General features: G+C 44.4%; 1 protein-coding gene across 1 annotated transcript in view; it reads right to left on the bottom strand.

Moving 5' to 3' along the window:
• The window catches only part of APCDD1 (APC down-regulated 1), an 85,716-nt gene that overhangs the window by 51,841 nt on the left and 13,963 nt on the right, over window positions 1–19,912 (bottom strand). The window contains exons 2-3 of the mRNA XM_078688149.1: window positions 7,475–7,658; window positions 1,317–1,848 (exon numbers count right to left, since the gene is read on the bottom strand). Coding sequence (XP_078544275.1) covers window positions 1,317–1,848; window positions 7,475–7,658 — 716 coding nt within the window. The remainder of the gene's footprint in view (window positions 1–1,316; window positions 1,849–7,474; window positions 7,659–19,912) is intronic.

Genomic DNA, 19,912 nt, shown 5'->3' on the forward strand with positions numbered 1-19,912 from the left:
TGAAGTGCATTTTTAGCCTCTTGTGTCATATATTAATTTTCTCTTCTTTTCTAGACTCAGCACAAAGTGTAAGATTAGTTTGCATCATGTTTTACTTTTAAAGTGATTCAAAACTATAGTTTGATACAAACACTCCTTTCATACATAGCTGCAAAATTGGTGCACATTGATTTCCCCCTATTTGTCGCCAGTGCTACGTTAATACGGTTAACACCTTCGCTGCGGTGGCTATTCCGCAGCAGCGCTAACTGTCGCGGGGGGGGGGGGCGTGCGGCTCACCTGCACGGGTGACAGAACCGTTCCGTCACGGCTCGCGGGTGAGCTGTGCTTGTGACGGAACGGTTCCGTCACGGCCCTGCCCGCTTAATGAAACGCGCCGCGTGCGAAATCAGCGGCCGCAGGCGCGGCGAGCGGGTCGTGACGGAACTGTTCCATCATAAGCACAGCCCACCCGAGGGGCGTGACGGAACCGTTCCGTCAATAGCGTCGAAAGAGTTAAACCGAGCCTACTAAACTGTAAACAACCATCTGACATATCCCAACAAAAATTCGGATTCTGTGACTCAAGGACGGGGAATTTCAGCCGCAGATCCATTTTTTTGCACACATAAGTTCCAATTATGCTGGAAAAAACCCTTTCTTTTTGAATCAGATCCTGAACGATTAGTATCATGACCTCTTTTATCGTTACAAATTCTTCAGCCCAAGGACGGCAATTATATCACATAGTAGCAAGTGCACGCATTCTTATTTCTTCACAATGGAATAGCCCAAGAGTACCATCTGTGACCAATGATACTTCAAAGTAGGAAGTACTGAAAAGCTGCTATGTTACCAGAGCACCTTATTTCTTTCTACCACACATCCAGAGCAAAAGCACTAAAAAAACAACATCTTTGCTGACTGGTTAATGTATAATACAATTGTTGCACTGTGCCGGTCAATCACTACAAATGTTGCATTTGCTGTATTTACAATGGTTTATTGATGCAAATATTGGTGCAAAACTCCTAATGAAAAACGCTCTGTATCCTCTTGGGTCAAGTTTGCGCTATATAAAACTTCATAAATAAATAAATAAAATAAATAAACACCAGTGACAAACCATATAGTACTGGAGCAACATTGCCTCTAACTGTGTAATTATGTAATTGGGCACCTGTTTTTCAAAAACACTTCACTATGTAACTTATTTTACTTTTCTGACCCCATTTCCTGCTCTGTGCAAACCAGAAATCCTTGAGGTGATTCTGTTGTCCCCCCGTGCAGGATCCCCAACATCACACTGCTATAAGACCCCACCCGCAGCAACATACCTTAGCATTCTGCAGTGGAGGTTGGTAACTTGATGGCCGATAGTACATCCTCTGCGTGGCATCAGTGTGGATGTCTCCAAGGAAGAGTTCCTCCACCAAATGATCCTGGTTGTGGTGCAGGTACTGCTTCTCCACTCGGATGAGTTGAAGTTCATGCATAGCAAAATTTAACGCCCTGGCGCACTCGCAGCCATTTTCTTCCCTCCACAAGTCATATGCCACATCAGGCTGCCACACGCTCTCACCTGGAACAAAGCCTGGGCAAGTTCTATTTACGAGTTGGAGCATTTTCTCCGCCACTGCCTCACTGTGGAAAATGATCTTCACGTTGTGGAGTTGGTAGTCAGCCTCGGTGCCCCCTCGAATGATCCACGAAGCCTGGCGAAGACGGACTTTGCCTCGTATCACCAGGGTATAGGTGGGTTGTGTACAGTGGTTGCCACCATAATAGAACTGGTAGGCTTTGAATGTGTTGTTGTGGTAAAACCGATATGACCTAGTGATGAATTCGGGACCAGATCGGACTTCACAGCTGAAGAAAATAAAAATCAAAAAAGACAAAGTCAATAAAACTGAGGGTATGTAGTTCATGTCACTTCAATTGCTGTAACTTACACACAAACTTTGGTGTGGAAGTGGAAAATGCACTTTAACCTATATATATATATATATATATATATATATATATATATATATATATATGTTATGTTATGGGGTTTTATAGAGCGCACAGCTGCCCCAGCAAAGGGGCGTCTCGGCGCTGATCCTAAACAAAACACAACAGAGAACAGAAGGAAACATCAGGAAATTAAGGGAATAAAAAAGTTTTAATGGCCTTCCTGAATTGGTATAGTTCATTTATTTCTCGAATGTGGCCTGGTAGAGTGTTCCATAGCTTTGCGGCTAGAAGCCGAAAAGAGCGTCCGCCGGCTCTACTGCGTTTGTACCGGGGGACTTCAGCAAGATTCTGACCAGCTGAGCGAAGAGCTCGCGTGGGCATATACATCTTCATTAAAGGTTTTAGCATTTTGGGGGTAGACTGCCTTAGGATTTTAAAAGAAATACATAAAACCTTAAATTGTATTCGCTGGGCTACTGGGAGCCAATGAAGTTTGCGAATGGTGTTAGAGGTAGAGCTAAAGCGGGGCAGCCTACTAAGGCTCTAGCAGCCGCGTTCTGGACGCGTTGCAAATGGGCAGTTTCTGTTTTATTGGCCCCAAGAAGCAGAAAAGATGCGTAATCCAATCTGGACAGCACCGTAGATTGGACAATCACTTGTCTGGTATCTGGGTCAAAAAATTTCAAAATAGTTTTTAAACTCCGTAAAATGCCACAGCATGTAGCGGCAACTTTTTTAGTTTGGGTGATAAAACTTAGAGCAGGATCTAACCAGACTCCCAGATTTTATATATATATATATGAATCCTCCCATACGAAAAATAACAGTAAAAGCACAGAGCCATGCCTTGTTATGCCTAATCCATAGTGCCAATGTACTACACAAGAGAAACACATGTTGGAATGCATGTTTTTAATTTCCTTAAAATATGCCTTGCATTTAAAATTTAGTTAATCAGGAGGAAGGAGCCATTACCAATAGGTTTACGGAGAAGAATGCACATTGACAAATGTGTGACTACGGGGGTTCTTGAAGCCTTCCTCCATGGGCCCAGATGACTCAAGGTTGTGGTACCTAGGTACCTAGGCTTTGAGAGGGTGGACAAAGGTCAGCCTTATACTGATTGTGGCAAGCAACCGGGCATGCGCTATGCAGAGATTCCGTGTTTCCATCCTGAAGAATACCATGGACTAGCATGAGCCAACAGGAAGAAACAGGTTGACTGTTTGAGTGGGGATGGCATGCTAGGTCCCCTTTTCTTCACAATGATTTTTAATACCAAGTGTTATTCCATTTAATATAAAGGTCAGTTTGGCATATCACATTGTTTTTAATTATACTGTGTCACAGGTCCACTCTTAGTTAGAAGTGTATCCTCTCTGATCTCCAGGTAAAGGCACAGTCTTCATCAAACCTGGTTTTTGAAGAGCATGGGGAGTCCTATGATGAAGCTGGTGGTGGTGTATGAGGACATCCCGTCACATTTTTGTGTATGCTCAGAAATAGGCTGTTGAAAGATGCAGCACTGGTTTAAACCCTTGGCTGCGGCGGCAATTCCGCCGCAGCGCTAGGGGGGAGGAGGGGTCGTGCGGCGCTCCCATGCTCGTGACGGAACAGCTCCGTCACGAGCCTCGGGCGTGCTGTGCTTGTGACGGAGCGGTTCCGTCACTGCCCCGCCCGCTCAATGGAACGCGCCGTGCAGGCGCGAAATCAGCGCCGCGCAGGCACGCCGAGCGGGCCGTGACGGAACTGCTCCGTCACCAGCACAGCGCGACCGAGGCTGGTGACGGAGCGGTTCCGTCACCAGCATGGGAGGGGTTAAAGGTTTCTCGGGTGGCTCAGTTGTGTTTAACGGTTGTCATTGGAGGCCAGCTCACCCTCGATGCCCCACAGCCTCTAATTCCCTACCTTGGATAGTTTCCATAGTAATCTGTGTATTGATGATATTATAATGCTGTTGCACTGACAGTGTTGCTCTTAAAACATGTATCAGCACACCTGACAGGCTCCCCCTTGCAAGCCCATCCTAGATGTAACCATCTACCAATGAATCCTCCCCATTAAGAAAAATAACACTGAAAGCACAGAACCATGCCTTGGTATACCTAATCTATAGTGCCAATGTACTTCACAAGAAAAGCCCATTTTGGAATGAACATTTTTAATTTCCTTACAATGTGCTTTGCATGTAAAATTTGATTTCTAATACACATTGTTGCATAAAACAGATTAGCACATTATCCCAACAAAAACCCATTTCTCAAAACATTGACATACATATCTGTAGTTTCAGGCAAACAACGAATACTAAACTGGTAATACTTAAATGCTCTAAATCTTTCTAAAGAGTACTAAAATCAATTAATAAATCATGCAATATAAAAAATACAGAAGGAGTAACATGTGTAATATGGTCTATATTGACATGCCTGGGTTCAAGTCACATTATAAACCTTCGGCCTTGTGGTTTGTAATGTAACTTAATTTTAGTGCTGCCTCCTATTAACGCCACCCTTGTAAATATGGGGCAGTGTAAAAATCAATGGGTGTTGCGGTATAACGCCCACCGCAACACCCATTGCCCACCCATTTCACGTTAAGTATAGCGTGAAATGTGCCTTATTTACAAGGCAGCATTAAGCCACTTTGAGTGGCTTAATGCCGCCTTGTAAATTAGGCAAAGCCCATATCGCCACAGGTTCCTGTGGCGATAGAGGCTTGTAAATGTGCCCCAAAGTATTAGCTGGAAGCACGTGCCTGGTCACAGTTCATTCCCTGCAGCCAACCCTACTACATGCAATCAAAGGCCATTAGTTCAGGCCCAGTGAACACCCCTGCTGCACAAGGCTATGCATTGCATGGTTGACCGCCCATGGAGTACTGGACGGAGGTCCTACACAGAGGCCAAAGATCTGTGCTGTGGGTGTCAGCCATCTGCGGAGGGCTGGGTGCAGGGTTTAGTTGGAGAAGACCAGGCCCTGCGGCTACGCCCTGCTGAGGGTAGGATGCCAGAATCTCGTAACTATTGTATGTCATTAAAAAAAACCCAAAGTCACTGAAGAAAAACCTAATATTAAAGTGAAATTATGGTTAACATTGGTTAGAACATCCCAAAATATGTTTTAAAAAGTGAGAAATTCACCTAAACAATCACCGTTACAGTGCACTTGGTACCAATTAAAACAAAAAAGATACTGAAATTCAAAAGCCATGGTTTGGGCCACAATCCATAGCACACACAACTAACTAACTCAAGCAAAGGAAAGGCCCCCCCCCATGATCACTAGTTGGGCAGTAAAAGGCAGCCAGAATTGTGGTGAAGTGAGTCACTCTCCCCCCTGTTGCCTCGTGGTATTGCACCGACTGCACTAATGATAGCTGTGGCCCTGCTGGGGATGCTCAGAGTGACTTACAGGCAAACACTTGTACTCATTCCTGTGGGTGAAACAACGCTTCTGACATTTCCCTGTATAAAGACATTTTTCATGTAAATTTCAGAGGTCACATAGACCGGGGAACAAGGATGCATTCAAAGGCCCTGTGTAATCTACAGCACAATCGCCAAATTTTTTAATAAGTGAGCGGTTTTAATATTTCATGGTTTTGTTGCACAATCAAACGTTGTGGAAAAACTCATACTTTGAAGTGTTGATGAAAGACAGCAAAGTATGACTTCAGAGTTAGCTCATAAAAGGATTTCTGATGCTCATTTAGAAATGATTCTGTCCTCAGTCCTAAACACAGAGCCGCGTGAAGAACCTGTACACAGTGTGCTGAGGGCAGTTGGACACTGGCAAATGCCAGGAAGGAAACTCCCTCGTTACCGTTAATTGCATTAAAAATTAGACCAGCTGTTGTATTGCTTAACTTTACACATTTTGGTAGACTGGGCTCTGTGGTGTCTTTGTGCAAATTGTTAAAAGTTATTATTGTGTGACCAATGAGGATAAAGATTAGCTCGCCAGGACTTGATACTTTTCAGCAGCCAATGACAAATGTTTCACCATCAGGAAGAAACAACATTGGAAAGAATAAGGTCTGGGGGTAGCAGAAGGGAAATATTTCAATCTTTCTTCACAGACAATACATTTCCGCTTTTTCACCATGTACAATTCAAAGCAGTGAAGAGATATGGAATCCTTCAGCCTATGAAGAATCCGAAGGGACAAAGATATCTTAGGGGGACTATATGTCAGCCATTAATTTTTGAGCGCTTGGAAACTAGTGGCAGCCAATGCAGGTAAGCGCAGTGGGGAGGGGTTGGGGTGGGAGGGGGGGGGGGGGGTTAAAGTCGACATACGACGGTATAGTAAACATTAAATAAATAAATAAATAAAACACTTACCTTGTGGAGAGCGCAAGGTAAGTGGTTTATTTATTTATTTATTTTATCTTCACTGACCCATTGTATGTCGACTTCAACACCCCCACTCTCGTCCCAAACCCGCCCCACCTCACTTACCTGCATGGTACGCGACTGTTGGAAACAACTTTCCCATGCACTTCTTATTCATGGAGATGTTTTTATAGCAAATATCGAGACCCTTATTGGGGGTAAATCAGAATATGGAGAGCGGTGGTGCAGATATTCTAGATATCCTGTTTAAATGTGGCACTCTAAGCAGGGTCCTATGTAACACTGGCCACGCGAAGGTTGCAGCTGCGTTGGAGGGTGGCTTATGGATGCCTTTGCTACAGCCAATCAACGCCAAGTAGTAGCAGTGCCTTCACCAATCAGAAAGCTGCTAGACAGAGATGATACAATAAGTGGCTGTAGGGGATTGGTAGAGATGTAGTGGGTGATTCAAAGGGCGATATTTACAATGCGCCTGCAGCAGTTTTGCACCGCCAGAGCGTCAATCTTTTGACACTCCGGAGGCACAGTGTGCCGGTACATATTTCAAGGCCACACAAAGTCACCCTGTGTGGCTTTTCTTGACCTTGTAAATATGGAATACAGCAATGCTTTACTGTGCGTGGGACGATCCATGAGGGTGTTCCTACGCAACACCCATGGTTTTTGACACTGTTCCAGATTTACAGCACAGCGTAAATATGGAGCAGCGCCAAAACTAATGCATTCCCAAAGCAGGCGCAATGAGGAGAAATGTTTAAATATCTCCTAATTTTTCCCTTTTTCTGCTGTGCTGCAGCACCACACATAGAACAAGGAACATTTCTCCATTGATTGTTTTTGTGCATGAAGGAAGGGCAGTGGGATGCCCGTGCCCTGGACACTGTGAGCTTCAGCCATGAAGTGCCATTAAGTGGGACAATGTTTGTTAAAAGATGCTTGGAGGAGCAGATGCAGCACAGAAGGTGTTTGCACAACACAGCTTTAGAAATACATTATTATGTTTAGAGAAAGTGATGAGCAATGTAAAAACATACAGTGAAGTGGCCCTAAACCCGCAAGGAACCAGCCGCAAAGCCATTAATGAAGCAGGCCCATTGGACATCGACTGGATTGAGTTAATGGTCAGCCTGCCCGTGTCTGTGCCTGATGATGTACACACATGCATGCTTTGGGGTCTCTTACCCTGTGGACACCCAATGCCCCTCTATGTTGGGAGGCATTTGCACAGTAATCCTGGCCCCATTGTGAAGGTGCTTGAGCATGTGGTGGCACTGTGACTCCTTGAAGGCCCTCCAGGCGCTCTTCTCCATCGACCGAGGGTGGGACCGGCTGTCTGTATGCAGAAGAGCAGAACCCTCTCCCAAACCTGTGGGACAAAATGAAGAATGCATTAGACCAGGGAATGGAGGCATGAATGAAGAACAACATAAAAACAAGGACAACTCTGGTTACAGTGGATCTAGGTATTGAGCAAAACTCTCTCAGTGTCTCAGTTATGTGTAACACTTATTAGCTTATTAACCTCCCATGGTACAAAACTCTGATCCATTGTACTTCGACCATATTAAAAGTCAGCTTACTGGAAATGTATTGAACCCTTTTTGGCTCACCCAATATATATCTTCCACAAAAAAAAATGTAAGAGAATTCTTTTGGTCTATGTCCTCTAGTGAGATAAAATGATAGCATGCAGGGTTGTCTTTCCATCTTTTCAAGAATGGGGAATTTTTCCATCCAAGTTAATTCATTTAACAAAGTATTCATAGACGTTGTGCCCTCCAATCAGGGTTTATAGCATAGACGTAAGCAGGCTAGTTAGGCCGGCTGTGCTGGAAAGGTTTTAGGACTAGATTGTCTTAAAGATGTCTTCCTCAGTAATTGATTCAGAGAGCATATCATCAACACTAATGGCACCCATCTGCTTGAGTAGCTATGGAACCCAATAGGCTGACTAAGAGATAGTACACTGGTGATCTTTGACATATTTGCATCACATGTTTTTCTTCCGCCTGGACATACGAGCGTCCCCGACCTGGATAATAGTCAACATTTCTTCCCAATTTGTGTAATAGAATCTATTTATTTTACAGTTTGATGGCAACCTTGTTCTTTTCCCTTTAAAACCCCTGAAGCTTGGTTCCTTAATCTTTTTTAGAACTCTGCACTCTTTTTTAAAAAATCAGGTATTTTGCCTATTTATGTGGTAACTGAAAGAAATAATTTGTGACCATTCAATTTTTTGGGAAACAATCAGCAATTTGAATAATGATTTGCTCATACTAATTTAAGGACTAATGACCTTGCCTGCAATTTCCTGGTGGATTACATTCTGAACTATAGCAATTTTATTTAGGGCATCCTTAGTATATCATGAATTAAGACGTTTTGAATAGTCTACTTCTAACATTTTGGATAGTTTACTTCTTAGTCAGGAGCATAGACCTTTTTTGCCTAAGAGTACCGGTAGGGGTGCAGGTACAGATGTGAGGAGAGAGTAGCTAGGCGAGCATCAGCCAGATATTGAATTAGCCATGGCAAGCCTAGCAACCACACAAATCCAACCATAAAGCTTCAAACGTATCAACGGTTTTAGAACCACGCCCTCAGCCCCCTGCCCCAAACCCCCCATGTGCCTTCTGCCTCTTCTTCTTAATGTATGGTGAAGGTATAGGTGTAACTCCCAGGAGATATCCCAGTACCTCTAATACTTCCACATTGCCAAACAATTTTAGGCCTGACCTGTAATACATGAGGAGGAGGGGCAATTTACGCGGGCAGGTGTGTTTCCATTTATTGTCTGGCAGACCTATTCCCTCCTTTTGTCTTATGGTCCCTCCGAAGGAAGAAGAAAAGTAAAAAGAAGGCCCAAAATAGCCCAGTGAGAAAAAAAAACGTAGGCTGAGAGACACGAAAAACCGCTCCCTTGATTCCAAGGGAAACTGGGTTGGTTCCTACTAAGAGCCATAGTTTTGTGCCCTTTCTACAGTTTGCTTGCAACCTCAAGTTAGGGCTAGTCTGACACAACTAGTCTCTAATTTTAATAATTCAGGTTTATCGGAAAGAAAATGTGAAAAGAAAAAAATACATCATATACTTTATAAACTTGAACACCCCTTCTTAGTATCGGCACAGAACTTCCCTGAAGGTCCCCTCGCTTCCCACAACCTCCAACCTGACCCCCATGCAGGCCTCTTAGGCCTCTTTCTCTCCTTGTTCACATCCAGCCAATGCCGCAACTCTTCAGAGTTGTTGCGGTCTGTAAGCGTCCTCCGTGGGCGACCACCACTCCTCACTTCAGTCCTTTGTGGCCTTTATGTTGGCAGTTTCCAAGCTGCACTGGTGGCCATCCTCAATTTGCTCCGTGTCTTTCTCCTTCTGCATCCTCGCCAAATTGCTGCTTTCTGCGTCTCCGGGTTTCCTGGGATCCACCTCCCGTCTCTGTTCTCACTTGGCTTGGTGATTTCCTTTTCACCCCCGTCTTGGATCTCTGATTGGCTCCAAGCCCTTTTAGGTCCTTCTTTTTTCTGTGCAGGGCAAGGAGAGTGCGTTTTTAGGTCTCGTCTAGCATAGTACACATGTGCTGCTCTAGGAGAGGGCCTCTTGGAATCACTTCAGACTTCCAAGAGACTTCTCTGTGTGGGTCTGCCTCCTCCCACACATCCCATTGGCCTTTGAATGTGACTTTCGATTATGAAAGCATGCAATTGGCCAAAGGTGGGTGCATGTCCCACCTTTCCCAGTAAATGTTTCCTCCCATGGCCTACAGCTGTCAGGAGCGAGCAGGGGCGCGTAGGGTGCCATCTGTTCTCGATCATGTTTTCAATTAGCGCGGTTGCTTTCACTGTTGCGGCCGTGCCCATGCTTGTTTTGTTCAGTTTCTTCGTACCGGAGTCCCTCGGTCATAAAGCCTTCCCTGCATTTTGTTGTGGTCTGAAAACAGCCGCTGCCAAATACACTTGTCAGAGACGGACGAGCAGCTTTTTATTGGTCGCTTGCCTGGAATAGTGGTACAGGTGGATTTTCCTCTAATTTAATTGGTCTGTTCCTACAAGTAGGGATATCGCAGTTTGTCCCATCGCCCATCGTGCACCTGAGTAGGGCCATACTAGCGGTGCGAGCAGCAGCATCTCCTTTCCCTGCCCGGGCACACGCCGCACAGCAGGAGCAGTAATGCACAAAGCCATCGCGGCTGCCAAAGCTGCAGCATTATTTCGTAATCCAGTGCCCCTCCCCCCACTCACACACACTATGCCTGCTCCGCAGGAGTTGGAATTTTTCCCCTGAGATGACTTCATGCCGGTAATTGACCGAGCAGCGCGAGGCCAGCTCCCTCCCAGGCTCTGCGCTTGCCCATGTCTCTCTCACACACTTCCACGGATTGTAGCAAATAAACAGGCAGGGCAGCTACCGGTCTTCTCCCTGCATGGCATTGCGTGCCTAGTGATGGCTTGCTGCGTCACCTTCCTGGATTTCTCGGTTGAGTGTGGTTCCAGAGCACCCCGTCAGAACATGCCTAACCACCCGGCCTCCCTATAGCAAATAACTTGGGGGCATATTATCAAGGGGGTTTATCTCCGCTTTTTTGGCTTTAAAAGCAAAAAAAGCGGAGATAAAATTATCTCCCTATTACCTAGCTGTCGCTAACACCAGTTAGCGACAGCTAGTAGGAGATAGCGACCATCTTGGGCCCCACTTTGCATGTCAGTGATATTTATCACTAATGACATGCAAAGTGGGCGTGCCAAGATGTTAGCGACTGGAAACAGTCGCTAACATTGCTATCTCCTATTACCAACTTTTGGAGATATTCGCGCTAAGCGCGAATATCTCCAAAAGCTAACACCTGCCCTGAGCAGTTCTTAGCCATGTTATCCAATGGGAGGTGGATAACATGGCTAAGAGCATTATCTCGGTAATGCATGAATATCGCTGACTTTTCAGCGATATTCATGCATTGCGGCCGTTTTTTATCGCATTTGCGATAAACCTTGGTAATACCAAGGTTTATCTGCGATAAAAATCGCTGCAGCTCAGCGGTAAAATTTTGTCTCTAACCAAGCAATAGCGATAATTATCGCTATTGCTTGGTAATATGCCTCTTGGTTGCACTTGAGGTACCTGGAAGTCCCAATGAAAAATTCTAGAAACCGTTGGGCCTGCGTGGGGACCATGCTGTTGTGATTGATGGAGCTACTGCAGTGCCAAGGTGAGTCTCTGCTATCACTAATAACAAGAGTAGGTTTTATCTCCTCCCTTCCTGCGGAGGTCACTAATTGACAAGCCTGGCACTACATCAGGAGCCATTTAATGTTGTGGTGGGACATGTAAAGCATACATGATCCAACAACATCTCTCTTTACCTTGATCTATGAGTGCTGGTAGATGAGAGATCATGTCCTGGATTATCCATGCAGCCTCCTCCCTGGAGTGCAGAACTCGTTTGCTATGTCACTCTATATGCTACATAATTGCACTGCACTCATTGCAACATACACACACCAAATAATACCACTCAGTGCCACATAATTACACACCACATAATTACACTCTACTGAACGCAACATACACTCCACACAATTACACTCAGTGCCACATAATTACACGCCACATATTTACACTCTACTCAATGCAACATAAATACACTCCACATAATGTCACTCAGTGCCCCGTAATAACACTCCACATAATTACACTCTACTCAATGCAATATAAATACACTCCACATATTACCACTCAGTACCACATAAACACACCACGTAATTACACTCTACTCAATGCAACATAAATACACTCCACATAATACCACTCAGTATCACATAATCACATGTCACAATTACACTCTATTCAATGCAATATAAATACACTCCACATAATACCACTCTGTGCCACACAATTACACACCACATAATTACACTCTACTCAATGCAACATAAATACACTCCAGATAATAACACTGTGCCACATTATAACACTGTGCCACATAATTACACTCTACTCCATGCAACATAAATACACTCCACATAATACCACTTAGTGTGACATAGTTACACTCCACATAATTACACTCTACTCAATGCTACATAAATGCACTCCACATAAATGCACTCTATGCCACATACCACCAATCAACATGAGTCCACTCCACACCATGACACAATTTCACTAAGCATAATTTCACTCAACACCACAGTTCCAGGCCACACAATTCAACTCCACACATTTCCAATAGACACCACCAAATTACACACCAAGCAACATTTTTCAACTCCTCAACTCCACAATCCACAACGTCCCTCCAATCCACACCATATAGTGGCACCACCTGAGCACCAAACATCATTCACCACCATTATTTTTCATCAGCGCACCACCTAAGCATCACCTAATCATCACTTCAATCTGCCCTAGGAATCTGGCATCTGTTGATTCTCCCCTAGTGTCCGTCCACTGCGCGTGTTCTAAATAAATTACTGTTTTCCAACCTCCACTCCCAGGAAGGCAAATTTAGGGATGTTACCCTGGAGTTCCCGCGCCTGTGCTCAACCTCTCAAAACAAACTGTTGCAACTCCTAGACAAGTGTAAATGCTTTGTCAGAAGGTTCTGTCACTTGCCCGGTTCCAAATGCCACTATCCCTTCAACAGCCACTATCCCTTCAACAGCACCTTCATAGTTAGAGATGTAGACCAATCCATTTAATCCTGGATATTGCTAGGGAGACTAATGGAAAACCCTTTATTGTGTCTGTCCACCCAATTTATTTTCAGGCCTGAGAACTGATGCAGAGCAAAAGAAATCGAAATTCGCCCCCACTGAAAATCAGAAAGTTGCTAGGTTGGTAAGAATTTCTTCATACATACATTAGGCTGCAGAGCTCAGATCTGTTAGCAGGATGATGAAATGCTTTTTAAAATGAAGTAGGCATTTTTGGATTACCGACAGATGGGATGGGGGCGGTGAACCAAACAAAACAGGCATTTTTGGTATTATTAACAGGGGGTGGGGTCAATCCACTTAAAGCTTCTGGAAGTTAACCAATCCAAGGTACTCGAATTCTAAAAGCACAGCTGTTTTTCCCTGAACCGAGCCCGAGGCATGACTAACGCAAAGTGGCCACAACAACCAGGAATTAGAGTTTACAGACTGGACTAAATCCACTGCTCTGCTAGAAAAAGAAATTGGGACAAGCTGTGATGTATCTATATATATACATTCACTTGCTTTTAGGTCTGGCCTACGGAGGACTTTAGCTATTTTGCCAGCCACTTGTTTTCTCAAAAATCATAATAAAAATACATACGCATATACATGCATACAAACAGAAACTTGGAGACAGCCCTTCACATCTACTGGAAGGTTAAAGTATCACACACATTTTGCTTCTGCCCACCACAGCATAAACCAGGGAGGTATGGGGCAGCTCACTTCATCCACTGGCACATTTTCCCTTTAAATATGACATTTTGGGGTATATTCACAAGGAAATGGTGCAGTGTGGCACTGCGGCAAATTTAGCAGCACTGCGATGTGTCATTTAAAAAATGCAGGGGTGCACTGTATTCACAAGAATACGGTGCACCCCTGTGTGTTCCCTTGCGCTGGCGCTAAAAATAGCTCCCTAGTGCCAACAGTGACACCCTTGCACCATAGTGCAAGGGTGGCTGTGGTGCACGGAATGATTGTGTGTGTGCAGGAAGGGACACCTTCCTGCACATAAACAATCTTTGAAGGTGATTTGCTCTTTCTATGTGTGATGTAGAATGCAGCACACATGGAAAGAGCAAAAACGAGGAGAAATAAAAGTATTTCTCCTCGTTGCGCCAATCTGACGCATACTCTTGCATGGCATTGGTTTTTGGCGCTGTTTCAGATTTACACCTCCTTGTAAATCTGAGACAAAGTCAAAAAGCAATGGGTGTTGCGGTGGAACGCCCACAGCAACACCCGTGAACACCCCTTCCATGCAGATACCTGGGTGAAGGGGACCATATTTACAAAGCGGTGTTAAGCTATGCTTAACGTCGCTTTGTAAATATGGTGCAGGGATATGCGCTACCGGAACATTGAAAAAAGTGACATTCCGGTGGAGCAATCCCCTTGTAAATATGCCCCTCTGTCTGATCCCATGTGCACAGCACTTAAAAAGGAGTGCATTTCAGCACTAGCACTGGGTCTAATCTCAGAGGCCACTCATTTGTTCTTTTTATTTTTTCCATTTCATTGGCATATGTTTGCAAAAAATATAAAAACCCATTGCACATTCGGCAAAGCCAGACCTATTAGTGTCATCAATGCTTTTGTGTAGTCACTCTCATACAGTGATGACAAAGACACTGGATGCATGGAAAGGCCTTGGGTACCACCCCCATAGCCCAAGCATCTTAGTGATTGTCCTCACATGGTAGCTCAGCTGGGTGAAGCACCTGCAGCAAGATGTGCAACCTCGAGTAACACGTTCAAATCTTTGCCTGTCCATCTACCCTCCTTCAGGTGCCAGACTTTCCTTAGAAACAAAAACACTCAAACTCCATTTTCAGGCTTCATACACAATTAGAAGCACTTCCTGCTTGGAACCAGAGTTTGACCTACCCCTGTGTCACTGAGGTCCTGCTTTACTTAAGCCATTGGTAGAATGAGTCTCTCCCTGGTCTTTTTGTTATTTCACATGGCAGGCTGCCATGGGATTCTCTTTGCATACACTGAGCCTGATCCCCAAAAAAGTGTGGAATTACCTTTGGAGGCCTCTTGTCCCGCTTGAACATACTTTTGATCTTTTTAGGAATTTAGTTGCAGGGCTCAATGTACTTTTCGGGAAAATATTGTGAATTCTATTTTTCGGTCTGGCTTTTGAGGCAGTTTTAGCTCTCTCCCTAGATTATAGTTCTTCAAAAAATACGTATATAATATACATATTAGCGGGGCTTTTGGTCAGTGGCCGACATCCACTGGTCTGTGAAACTGTCTTTTTCATTTTTTCACCGCCCTTTTCCCATTGGCTTCCTTCACTTTGAGTGACTGCATAAACCTGTTCACATTGTTCAAATCTGCCTAAAATTATTTAATTTCTCTTCGTTGACAAAGGTGGTTTAAAGAGTGCTTCTTAATGTTCCTTTTATGTTAACTTAAAATACCAGCTATTTATTTAGCCTGTATTCTGGGAGCCCAGTTAGCTGATATTTTTGTCCATCATATTTTTATCCTTGTTGTTCTAAAGTCCTTAAGGGACTTTGAAACAACTTAGCTGCCTGACATTTGAATCCTTGGTTAGGTGGTGATGTATTCTTGTCTCCTTCACAAATAGTAATAATAAACAGGATAGCGAGGCTGAAAGGCTTGCTAATTAAAAAAACATGGCAATTAAAACAGTCACCAAAAGTGAACTTCTTTATTCACAATTTCGGCTAGCATGTGACAGTCAAACGTAGGAGAGGCATAATTTTTCTTTTTTCCTTTTTGTTTTTGTTGTACCTGCTTGCAAAAAAAAAGTATCCACTGCACCAGTGCACCAAAGCCAGACATATTCACATTGTTAATGCTTGCTGTCATAGGGACAACAATTAGAAAAATATATAAAAATAAGTTATCACTCCCAAATAGCAGCACCATTATTCAATAGAAATATTGTTTTATTTTGTTCTTGAGAAACCTCCTCCCTTACATCTTCAACAAGTTTGGGGGTGTTCTGTTCCAGTGCCCACCCTGAAAATGGATTTACTCCAGCCATTGGAAGGAACAAATCTCCAACTATTTTTAGACTGGGAAAGAGTCCTCAGGAAATTTATGATAGACCACAAGCTGACATACTCATGGGTATTGAGGCCGGACTGGCCGTAGCGGGCACGGGGCATTTCCCCTGTCGGCTGCCAGGGTTGGGGGCCGGTTTTGGGCCCGTGGGGCCGATTTTGTTACAAGGCTGTTTTTGAAGCACAGCTGCAATATCGGCAGCTGTAACGAATTTGACTAAAACCGGGTGTGGCAAACAGCTCGGCTGCACTCCCAACCCCCGGGGGGCCAGCCGAGCACTTTGCAAGGGGTGGTTTTGGTTCCCAGCCCGACCCTGATGTGTATTCACAAACTTTCAAGACACACCACCTCTTGTAATACCCACTACTTAGCCCTCGTGTTGGATTTTCTTCTGAGTAACATCCGCGAGTGTAGGATATCTTCAGTGGCGTAACGAACTTGATGGGTCCCCCCTGCAAAGTACATGGGGCCCCTCTCTGGACTCACTTAGGAGCTCTCAGGCCAGGGTACTGTGTTGAAAGGGCTCCCTGGAGCTCGGCCCACGCGCCACGGGAGCCTTTGTTATACCACTAGATATTATTCCACAGTAGTACTACATGGATATATTTGCGCATGGTATCATGTCATTTTAAATATTTTGAGGGACCCAGGCAAGATATATTTGGGGGCCCCTGTATGGAACACATTTGAATGCTAGTGCCATTTTCTGATAATTCAAACCCGCATGATGTCAGAAAATACTGAATTATATGTTAAAAGTTAACAATGTCGCACAAAAACTACTGAACTATGTCTTGCTTAGCACCCCAAATTCCTTAAAAAGACACAGAGGAGGGGGACGAGTCAGAGGTCGAGGCAGGCAGGGAGGTTTAGGCAGAGAAATAGTATAGACAGAGGTCAAATAAAGAGAAATGTCACTTTCCCAGGGAACGCCTTGGAATGTGAGGGCCTGGGCAATTGCACACTTTTCCCATACCTTAAAACACCTCTGCAAGGTATCCATCTGAAATAATACCTGTACTTGGAAATCCTGTCAAATGACCTAGTAATGAAGATTTTAACCCCTTCGATGCTGGTGACGGAACCGTTCCGTCATCAGTTACGGCTGAGCTGTGCTGATGACGGAACTGTTCCGTCACGACCGCGCCCTGTTCTGGAATGTCCAGCACAGGGCGCGGCTAACGCGCCGCACGGAACCGGTTAAAAATCATCTACATAGAGCATTAAACTAGTGGATTTCCAATTCAAGTAGGGGCCAGGAAGTATCTTAGAGAGCTGCTTGGGTCACATCGTGCCAAGGTATTACTCAGTTCATTGTATCAATTTTCCCAAACTCAGAAGGATGAAAAGCCATGTGGCGCTAGATTCGAACACCTGACCTCTTGATCACTGCATGTCTCAGCGGCGAAGGCTCAGCTCACTACGCCTACCTGCGGCTGCTATTGTGCAGGTCAGTGGTGCCAAGCATGTAGCACTCAGGCCAGGGCCGGACTGGGAACTGCAACCAGCCCTGGCAGCTTGCTGCTCGACTGGCCCTGGAGTAGTGGGGTGGGGGTTGATAGCTAGAAGCGCAGCTCCCACTTTTGTTACAGGGGGCTGATATTGCAGCACCGCTGCAAAGCTGGCCCCCAGTAACAAAACCGGTCACCACCCCGCTGGCCCACTGGGGAAATGCCTGGTGCCGCTACGGACAATCCGGCCCTGGTAGCACTATGAAACCAATATGCATAGCCAATAATGCATGGTCTGTCTCTGAAACATCATGATTCGTTTAACTTTGGGGGGGGTCTGTAGCCACAAAAGGAGACACTTTCAGATGTACACATATTCCATTATTTAACGGCTGACCTTCCAAATGCTCCAATATGAGAAAATATTTTGCGGTGAAGAGTCAGGAAGTGTGCCAGCTTCATGCACCAAAATTAACAAATATTTTATTAAGGGCCAATTTATACTGTAATATACCAACTTTTTTGCTTCCATAGGATTTTAATGTGATTGAATTAGCAGTTAACAAAGGTTCTTAGCACTTGAGAATTCTCATTGTGGAGATTCTGCCCAAAATCTGCGTCTCTGTCTCCCCCACGGTTGCAGGGACTCCGCTAGAGTGCAGATGCTCTTTGTGAATCAGGCCCTTAATGTGTAACAGCACTTGGGTTTTGTACCTGCACTGTGGCATTGATCTGTTATTTTTTCTTTTTCTTTTTTTTGCAGAGTTTTATATAGCGCGAACTTGACCCGAGTCAGGTATCAGAGCGCTTTACATAGCACCAGTTGCATTACATGAGGACACATTCCTTTTTGTTAGGCACAGGGAGATAAGTGATTTGCCCAGAATCACAAGATGTTCCGCGTCATTGCCGAGACTCAAACCCACTTCCCCAGATTCGAGTTTGACGCCCTAGCCCTTAGGCCAAATTCTCTCCCCATGTCACCAGAGAACACTGTTAACATAATATCTGATATTCTCTTTGGCTGTGACCTCCAAACTTCCAGGGGTCAACGAAAAGGCACTGCATGCCCTTTGACCCAGATGACATAAGAGGAAATTATTTATGAAGGTAAAGAAGGAGTTGAAGGTGGATTTTTGTGCAGCTGAGCAGCACAATGCAATGGTTCCATATATGTTACATGCAAATCGTGTCCACAGTAATATAATGGTACATCTAATTTTACAAGAGAAGTACATTTATATGTTATATGCAATAGTCAGCTCTTACTGCATAATTATTGGAGAATTGCAACTTTTATTTTAGATTCAGATTTTCACTTATATATAGATTGAGAAACAAGAAGTGATCTTTATAGTTGCATAGCTATTGAAAGCAGATAACAAGCACAGTGTTCACCAAGTCTGCCTATTACCACCTCCCCTTCTGCTTCGTCACCGTATTTACAGTGGCGACGGTTAACCTGCTCGCCCCAAGATTCTGATTTATAGACTCTAAAGGTACAGATTTTCTCTAATCAGATTTTTTTTAAACAGGTTGTCTGTGCAGACAAAATTAGAAGGCAGACATTCTGCATTCAGGGGTAATTTCTCTTAAGGAGCGTAAGCAGTGCTGCCCCTCCCCCAATGTGGCAGTCAGACAGTGCAGGTGAAATATATGTGCCATGATGACTACATGGCCCATTTAGACGACTTTAGTGTGGAGTGCACACAATATTGTAGGGGGTGGAGGCATGGCCGTGTCGCAGTACATCCATCGCATAGTTGCATACTGCCGTTAAGTGCACATGTCCGATTGACCGCTAGCTTCAATGTGGCCAACCTGATATGCGTATATTTGTCCTCTGAATCTGTGCTGCATGAGAGCGCTAGCAGGACAGAGACCCAGTCCCCTTGTACTCTAAGGGAGCGCTGGGTTGGCCCGCCCAGCCAATCGCGATGCTGCTTTCCAGCTTTGTATTACAATTCAGAGCATGAAAGCAGCGTTGTGATTGGCTATGTTTCTAGCACCTCTCACAGCTCTTCGTCGCCTCCACACAGGACACAAGACACCAGGCTGGGTCTGGTGGCTCAGTGGACTAATGTGTCTACTGCAAGAGATGTGCAGAGAAAAATATCATATATATCTAACATAAAGTGCACATAACTGAAGGCCAATACGGATTCCACAGGCCTCAATAATATTTAAATAACAGTCTCACAATTTCACAATTGAAACATTTCCAATGTTAATTATTTATAACAAATCATTGTTATTATTAATTTTTCTTAAACAGCTAACAAGCACTGACAAAGTCGATAGAACTGACAGGTTTTAGGTGTATAGTGAACACAACAAGATGATGGACTAGGTGCTGAAACTTTTCAACTACTCACCCCCAGTCAAGAGTACTGGATTTGATCCATCGTTCTTTTGGTCACTATACC

The sequence above is a fragment of the Lissotriton helveticus genome, chromosome 4_1 (genome assembly GCF_964261635.1).
Source record: "Lissotriton helveticus chromosome 4_1, aLisHel1.1, whole genome shotgun sequence".
NCBI classification, from domain to species: domain Eukaryota; kingdom Metazoa; phylum Chordata; class Amphibia; order Caudata; family Salamandridae; genus Lissotriton; species Lissotriton helveticus.